Raw genomic sequence first — 9,238 nt, forward strand, 5'->3', positions numbered from 1 at the left:
AGTGAGCAAAATAATAATAATGTCAGTATGTGGTGCAGTCAGCGTTGTAGCACAATGTGAGTTAGTGAGTTTTGTGCATTTTGTTGTGGCTTGAAATCAGCGGCGGATCTTCCTATAGGCGACATAGGCAGCCACCTAGGGCGCTTCCTAGAGGACAGGGGAGGGGCCAAAGTTAACCTCCCCACATTCCCATAAGGGAAATGAGTTAGAGAAACACAGTACGAAAAAAAAAGAGGACGAAATTTGCACATACATACTGTTAGCCAAGTTGTTTATTTGTGTAGATTTCACATTAGCTCTTGTTTCTCTTTGCTCTCTTTTCATCCGCTTATCTGGGGTTGGGTTGTGGCGACAGCAGGCAAAGCACCCCAGACCTCCCTCTCCCCAGCGATGTTTTCCAGCTCCTCCTGGGGGACCTCAAGGTGTTCCCTGGCAAGATGAGATATGTAATCCCTCCAGCGTGTTCTGGGTCTGCCCCCGGGCCTCCTTCTAGTGGGACATGCCCAGACCACCTCTTAGGGTCTGCAATGCTAGGGATCAGCATGCCAGGGGGCCTGTTCCTGCCTGCCAGCTGGCACACACGCCGACCCTAATCCCTGTCCCTATGGGTGATGGGCCCACAGGGCGGCGGCTCCATGTTAACGGTTCGGGCTGAGCCTGACTGGACCCCATGAATTAAGGCCTGGCCTCCGAATGCTCGCTGGTGAGCTCCTCCCCCAGATCTGGCACCAAGAGGGGAGGCCCCAGAGTCCCCATACCGGGTGAGGTACTCTAAGACCGAATATGCCAAGTCATCAAGGTCTTCTTGAATTGCTCTTAGTCTGGCCCCTCCCCTGGGACCACTTTGCCTTTGGAGACCCTACCAAGGGCTATTAGCTCTGGACAACACAGTTCCCAGGATCATGGGGGTACGCAAACCCCTCCACCATGTTAGTAGCAACTCTTGGAGAAGAATATTCTTTGTCTTGTTCTTCTTGTTCTTATTCTTATTCTTCTTTTTGTTAATGATTTGCCTATGGCACCAAATGTGCCAGGTCCAGCACTGCTAGATTAACTGACGTGTTATCTACAAAAAAGTGACAAAGTAGAAACTGTGTCATGTTACCCACATGATTCATGGTTACTGGTTACACTTACTTACTTTCTTGCTGATTCCAATAAGAAGATCTGACACATTCTCTCTCCGACCTCGTCACATATTAACATTTTGGTCATGGACTTTCTTCGTCCACATACGTCGTGCAAGGTACCCTGGGTGCTTTGGTTGCTGATGTTCTGGAACACCATGTCAAGTTCTCTTCTCTCAAGATACACCTCAGTTTTCACAGGAAATTCAATGTTTACATACAGGCTCTTTCAAAACAAACACACTAGGTCAGTACAACACCGCAAATTAACGTTTTTTTTTTTTTTTTTTTTTTTTTTTTTACCTTCAACAACAAACACATGTAGTCAGGGTTGCCTTAACTTTCATCCTTGTCCTGCTGTCTTTTTTCGTTGGTTTTTGATGCCACAAGTCACTGCCCACGCACCAGATTTTGAAGACTTTGGACAGAGACTGTGCTTGAAGATCAGTACCACTCTTATGTCTGTATGGTAAATATGTAGCTGGAGCAGGCTGAAATTTAGCTTAGCTTAGCATAAATGCTAGAAACCAATAAACTGCTAACCTCCCAACCCATTATATCTCATTTGTTTAATTGCCAGGCAACCAAAGGAGTCTCCAGGAAGTTAGTTGTACCAGCCAAGACATAGTCCAGCACATTACCCCTCATTAAATGACAATTTTTACACTTTGTTTTTTTGTACGTATTAACTGAGCTACATGTTATCTAATGAGCTTGGTACAGTAGGTGGATTTTGTTACCTTTTAGACACAGCCATGCAAGCTGATCCCACCTTTACATTTTTTTTTTATTCTAAGCTAAGCTAACCAGCTGCTGGCTCCATTTTTAATATCATGAGTTTGAAAACATAAATGTTTGAAAAAAAACAAAACAAAAAAAAAACAAAAAAAAAACAAGTGGTTGCTGAGCAGGATGTGTTACTATCACAAGTGTTGATAAGATAGCCTTGATCATACCATCATAATGTGTGTGCAGCCACTTTCTTTTTCCTCTGACTACATGTTCATCTTGCAGTTCCCAGCACTTCCTGCCCTGCAGCACACACTGTGCACATGCAGGCTTTTCTTGGTTTCTCTCTTCTTCACTGATATAACATTAAGGGTCATACATGATGCCATTGCCACATGAGCAAAGGTACTGTCCAGGTGACGTATGATTCCACCTTCCTAGTTATATACACAACCTGTGAGTGCAGGTGGAACCTTGTGAACATTATTCTCAGATGATGTTGTTGTGGTTGTACTGTTTTTAAAGCAGATAAGCAGCTAGTGCAGGATGTCTCGCATTTGCTTCCATTTTTGTTGTCATTTTTCACGTAATTTAATCGTCTTCTCCATCAAGACTGATACAATCTGTCACGAACAAAGTGGTGTTTCTTGTGTTTTTGCTTAACATGTTGGGAACTCAAAAGCAGAACTCGCAGGCAGAGCTGATGAACAAGCAGTTAGGCAGACACATTAGCTATGGTGCAATAGATGGTTTGGCACATGAAAAGAAAAGCATATGGTCTGTATAGCTTACACACTGGAGTTAATGAGAGACACAGGTGGCTTGATGTAGTAGTGAGGACCAGGTGTCCTGTAGGGTGTGGACTTAAGGTGAACCCACAAATCATTAGACACTAGTCCAAACCCATTGGTAGCTTTGTCACCTTCTACCTACGCCAATCCTCAATGCCCATGTGAAGTTTCACATAGATTGACCATGTCAGTGAGTAGAAAAACGTGGGACAGACAGAATGACTGACTGACAGTTTCCGTGATTATGTACAGCATACCATAGCATGACTTAGTCATTCCAAAAATTAGAAGAAAAACTAGAAATGCACTCAGAGTGCAGACCTCTGCCAAGTAGGTGATATTCCCTCCCCCTCTGCATCGGATTTTTCAGCTTGCTTCACAATTAGGTTATTTGCATCACTATCATTATTAGGTTATACTGTATATGCCTTCACCATGGAGACACTGTGGTGTATTTATTTCTTTTTTATTTTGTACCAACACAGAATATAATTGTAAATGTTTTTTTGTGTATTTTTCACTTTATTTTTTTCCAACACAGCACGTTAATTTCAACTTTAAAATTACAACAATGTTTAGCAAGTAGAACTAGACGTGCTTTCCGGCCACCAGATGGCGCTATTTTCACCGTCTCATTAGAAATTGGAATTGCTGCTGAGGCTGTCAGACGATAGACTTTAATTATTATTTTATCCACTTTGCTTCAACCGATCACCACCAAAATTTGATCATCTGTTCCTTGTCCCATTATCCACCTTTTTTTGAAAATTTCATCAAAATCCATTCATAACTTTTTGAGTTATTTTGCAGACAAACAGACAAACAGACCAACGCCAGACCAACGGCAACGAAAAAAAAACACTGGGCCACAGGGGGAGCCACAACGATCGGTCACATTTTAGCCATTTGTAAGCATTTTTCTGTTGTTATAGCGCCACCCAGTTGCCAATTAGAGTTAAATTTCTCCAGTCACCTTGAGGCGTCCTGTTCTACATATCTACCAAGTTTAGTAAAAATGGATATGGCAGTTAGGCCTAAATAAGAAATGAGCTCTCTAGCGCCCCCATTTTGTTTGATGGGGTCAATAATGGAGGGGTCCCCTCAGATTATGTGTGGTCATATGCCTACAAAGTTGCGTGGTGATGGGTGAAACCCTTGAGATGTTATACACCTTTATGTGATGAGCCACGCCCTCCGCAATATTCATTGCCTTATAGAAGCTCAGTTTTAGTAAGTTTTCCAACTTTTGCCAAGAGGGAACTTTAGATATTGGTCCCTAGATTATGTTCACCCAGTTTCATGCAGATCGCTCAAACTTCCTAGGAAGAGAACGATTTGAAGTGGTTTTCAAAAAATTCAAAATGGTGGAAAATCTATAGGCTATAACCGGAAGTTATGGGTTCTTGATGCAAATGTGTTCCTCATGAGGAGAGGTATCTCTGTGCAAAGTTTCATGTCGCTACGACATACGGGGCATGAGATATGCCCATTCAAAGTTTGCAATTTCAATCGGTTGCTATAGCGCCCCCCTTTGGCCAATTGATGTAATATTGCTTCATTGGCATCCTCCCATGACCCTCTACCACTGTGCCAAATTTCACATGGATTGATCAAGTCAGTGAGGAGAAAAACATGGAACACACACACAGAGACACACACACGCACAGAGTTTTCGTCATTATATAGTAAGATATAGTAAGATAAGATAAGATATAGTAAGATATCAAGCTGGTGCTGCATCTTATATATAAACTCTGCCTGTTTTTAGCCATGCGAGCAATGTCAATCTAATGATTGACTGGTTGGTCCACTGCTTTAGTCCAGACTGAAATTCAGTATTTCAACAACTATTGGATTGGATGGGTTGCCATAGACCTTGGGACAGACCATGTTCACCTCAGGATGAATTGTAAATAACTTTGGTGATCCCTTTTATCTGTCAGCATCAGCAGATCAAACTTTTCTCAAGCTGATGAAATTCCCCTCAGCCTCAGCTGTAGGCCTACCTTGTATCCAGTGCTAATTAGCATACATTAGCATGCTGACACATTAAACAAAGGTGGTAAACATTCTGCTTGCTGAACATGCAAACAGCATGTTAGCATGTAGACGTTAGCATTTAGCTCTAAGCACCACTATGCCTCAGCACAGCCTCACATTGCTGCTAGTGTGACTGTATTCCTGCTCTCTTCCCAGGGCATGTACTGCTGGATAAATAAGCTACATGCAGCACTCTTAATAACTGCTCAGAAAATGATTTCCGCCTCCTCACAGTTCTGTCTCTGAATTCAACTTCATGGCCACTGTGAGACCTTGTGTTTCCTAATAACTTCTGCTTCATTGTTGATGCTGGCTAAATTAAATACAGTAATGTGCACTCAAGTTAGAAATCTAAAAGAAGTTAAAGTAGGATGTAGCCTACTGTTCTTTTATTCCCTAAATAAATATTCTTGCATGTGTTTAATATTCCAGTGACGTTATTTATTGAAGGGGAACAACACCTAAATTAAGAATTACAGTACGTTATTTCCATGGCCGAGGGAAGTTCAATCAACATTTGTGAACATGAGCTACTTTCTCTCAAAGCCAGGAACCAGAGAAGTAAGTCTCAAACATGTGTTTTGTCAATTATGACACACTTAAATTCAGCCAATCCCTCGAAATTCTGCATAACCTCGCAATTTACTCATTTCATCGTAGAGCTACATGTAGTGTATTGATTGGGACCTTTTAATAGCTGGATATAGGATGTTAACCGCTGCTGCTGTGCTAAATCTTGCTAACCGGACAAGAGAGGAGGCGAGGGGTCTTGGAGACGGTTCTTCAGCACTGCACTGATCGGCAGCAACAACTGATTGTCGGTTATCAGCTGGTGCCCCCCTACCATCACAAATCGATTCTAATTCTGTGTCAAACACCGAATGCTCATAACAATAGGCTCCAAATCCGAGACAGCATTGCAGCTTCTTTTGTAATTTCCATTGTGGGAAGGAAACATTGCAATATGCATTAAAATTTTGTACAAAATCAGGTATTTCAGGCTGTAATAATCCCCCAAAAGAATCTGCAAAATACTGGAGGGACAGTATTAGGCCCCCAGCACACAAAGTGTTTCAGCAGCTGGAGGGGACTTATTGTAATTTTTAAAAAATGAGAATGAAGCTTTTTGCTCGCTGTTTTTGCGTTGTTACATGCCTCACATTTCTGCGCTCTTGGCACCTGGTGTTTTTGCCGTAGCCCTCTAAACTCCTCAAGTTGAAAAAAAAAAAGCACCTGACATCTTTGCTTTTTTTTCCATTGTCCAATCAGATGATTTGAGACGGGCTTCCTGTGGTGGTTACAACAAGTAAAAAATGGAGGAGAAAGTGGTGGTGCTCAGTTGCTTGGCGGGACCAATAGACTCCCTGTAGCTAGTATTCATTTGTGTTATGCTGGGCCCAACAATAGACAGCAGGTTGTCAGCCTGCCCCTGAGTCATCCTAAAATACGCCTGGAAACAGCTATCATGGAGTCGAAACTACTGGACCAACTGGTGGTCCTCCTCATGATCCAGCCTCTTTTTTAGGGTCTCATGTACCCACACAGATCTCTGTTTATCTGTGCCCAACAAACTATTTGCTGACAGCATCTCACCCTCAACCAGAGCTACAGCAAGTACCCTCTGCCTCAACATTTTAGGAACTAGCTACTGATTACTGTGAAATGAATAAAATAAATAAATAAATAAACGGTAGATCAATATATGGGGAGGTTAGAGTAAGGAGGTGATGGGGTGGTTGCCTTGCAACAGTAAAAAGGTGCAGCAAGTGTTTTTTTTACGAGTGGCATTCAATATAAAAAGAAAAAAAGCGCCGGCAGTGCAGTGTGTCTTGCTTTTTGCAACCTGCAAAACGCTTTCTGTGCTGTTGCTGTTCTATTGACAGTTAATGGGAACCTGATTTTGTAAACCAAGAGAATGTTTGTTTTCTTTTTATAACCAAATACGTTTTATTCTATCGTAGTGTCCCCCGTGCTGAAACAGAATTTGTATCCATATACTCAGAACATTCCCATGAGTGCTCTCAGCATCATCTATCTTTTCCATTTTATTGTCTCTAGAGCAGCTCCAGACTTTATCTCCAGTGACATCACAAATTTGAGTTTTTGCACTCTAGTTTTTGGATTTGGGAGATGGTTCATGTTACTAATATTTTTAGACTGTCTCAGACACTAGGGATAACGTGTGGATTTTAAAAATAGGTGTAGTGCTGCTTTAATACTGTTTGTGTAGGTCAGTGAATTGTAACTGCATAAAACAGACATAAACTAATTAAATAGGGTAATTAGGTGATTTACAGTCCCTGAAGACATTATAGTGTACAACAGGTATGTCTAGCATACACACACAAGTACATCAGTCATACAACACCATGCTCACACGTGGCTAAATGCCATATACACCACGCCAATGGCAACAAAATTACATAATTGGAATTCTTTCTTCCCTACTGACGCAGTAATTAGTGTACAGATAGTGCTTAATTAGCATACATGCCAGTTCAGATGGAATTTCAAATGCAAGTAGCTACAAGTGTAGTACAGATGGTGTTTCTATAGACTATACTTGTATGGCCTATACAATTCAAAGAAGTGGGACCGTTTTGAACAGAAATCTTTGTAACACTTGTGTCAGAATATGCGAATGGCGAATGAATACAGTGTGCATGGTTGTGGTTTTAGAAAAAAATAAAGCCGCATCTCTTCCATGACTTTTAACTCCCACACAATCTCTGTTTCACTTGAACAGCACAGCACTTCAACTCTTGTTAGAGTTGTTTCCTGTTTTAACGCTCTCAGCCTCTTGAACATGTAGCAACAACCTTTGTTCACACTGATCTGAATCTGGAGGAGGCGGGCTTACGATGGTCTCTTTCAGAGTTACACACACTCGCCTTGCACTTGTGCATTTCTCACAGAAGCGAAACATGTTTAACATTACATTAGAAAATGGAACAGAGCTGGATGTTAAGAGCACAGCGTATGCACTGGTGTTTGGATCTGTTACAATGCTGGGTCTGCCTCTCAATGCTGTGTCGCTGTGGATTCTGTTACGCTGCCACAGCCTCAAATCCCCAAGTGCTGTTTTCATGGTCAACCTGGCCGTCTCTGACCTGCTGCTCGTCATCACCCTGTCCATGAGGGTCTACTTTTACGCCACGGGCACCTGGCCTCTGGGCCGTATGGCGTGCACCTGGACCACAATGCTCTTTCGCAACAACATTCGCTCCAGCTCCATCTTCATCACCTTCATCAGTGTGGACCGGCTGCTGGCTGTGGTTTATCCTCTGAGGTCACGCCATCTTCGGACCTCTTCCAACGCCGCAAAAGCTGTCGCACTCGTCTGGCTGTTTGTGTTCGTGGTGAACATCCCAGAGGGCCGGGACTTCTACATGTTTTTAAACCACCACAATGAATCCAGCTGTTTTGAATTTCGTCACAATCTGCAGCCCAGACCAACCTATCTTCAGCCTGTGTTGGTGCTCACCTTGCTGGCAGTCAACATCGTGTCCACGGCTCTGGTGTCTTGCACTCTACGCAGACGCCTGAATGACTCCGCAAGGGTCAGCAACAAGGTGAATGTCATGCTGATTTTTGCCATGAACTTGATGATGTTCACCATCTTTTTCTTGCCTGTGTCATTGCTGGTTTGCTTTAAGAGCTGGAGACCTGCTCGCACGCCGCTGATATGTCTTGCGAGTGTGAACTGCTGCCTGGATCCTCTGTTGTATTACTTTTCTTTTGATGGTTTCTGGAAGAGCAAAGAGGATGTGGACACCTCTGCTGCAAGAGAATAGAAGCTAATAACAGCAAACAGGGACAGGTGGTGTTAAATACTATTTAAGGCATTATTTGTGTGCCATGTGTGGATGTGCGACATGAAGGTCATGGTGAAAAACTGAATTATGGTATATTGTGTAAATAAAATTCTCACTTTTACATTGTAACTGTCACTTTATTGATCATAAAATCTAAGAGTACTGGATTTTATTTTATTCCATAGACTGATATTTAATAAAACAGAGATACAGATTTACGTCACCTTCAGTGTAGCTGACTTTCAGTGGTTGTTGTTTTTCCCCTTTTCACGTGTGACACATATCTGATGTTTCGGCAGAAGCTAGGCATGTGAAACCACCTTTTTTTTGTTCTTTCAGTTCCCATCTGCGCTGCCAAACTCAGATCAAAACTGGAGTCCCGGGCATCTTGGCAACTTGTATTGAATACACTTACCAAAACTTTCCCTTGTTGCCATGATTATAAATGAAACTTTCTGACACGTCACACGTCAGGTCGGCTTTATGAGCTTTAATAGGCACAATAACACACAGCAACCAACTGCAGCTGCTTCAGTTCAGATAAAGGTCATGTAAAACCTAAAAATAAATGTATGCTTCTACCCTTACTACTTTGACGTATTTTTGCAGATATGATGCATCTTACACACTAATTTAAAACAGATCAGATATTTAAAAAAAGCTGCCTCAATCCAGATCAAAGTCATATAAAACCTAAAAATAAATATGATATACTTCTACTATTACTCATACTACT

The 9,238-nt window shown here is 42.1% G+C and overlaps 1 protein-coding gene across 1 annotated transcript; it reads left to right on the forward strand.

Moving 5' to 3' along the window:
- Positions 1–7,496: 7,496 nt before the first annotated feature.
- On the forward strand, positions 7,497–8,898 carry LOC117260325 (lysophosphatidic acid receptor 6-like). Its single transcript, XM_033632308.2, has one exon. It carries the CDS (start codon positions 7,549–7,551, stop codon positions 8,479–8,481), a length of 933 nt encoding a protein of 310 aa, XP_033488199.2. The 5' UTR covers positions 7,497–7,548; the 3' UTR covers positions 8,482–8,898.
- The last annotated feature ends 340 nt before the right edge of the window (positions 8,899–9,238 follow it).

The sequence above is a fragment of the Epinephelus lanceolatus genome, chromosome 4, assembly GCF_041903045.1.
Source record: "Epinephelus lanceolatus isolate andai-2023 chromosome 4, ASM4190304v1, whole genome shotgun sequence".
Lineage (NCBI taxonomy): Eukaryota > Metazoa > Chordata > Actinopteri > Perciformes > Serranidae > Epinephelus > Epinephelus lanceolatus.

Bases quoted from the DNA above. Each gene is read 5' to 3' on its own strand.
- LOC117260325 (XM_033632308.2), top strand. From the start codon at position 7,549: ATGGTCTCTTTCAGAGTTACACACACTCGCCTTGCACTTGTGCATTTC.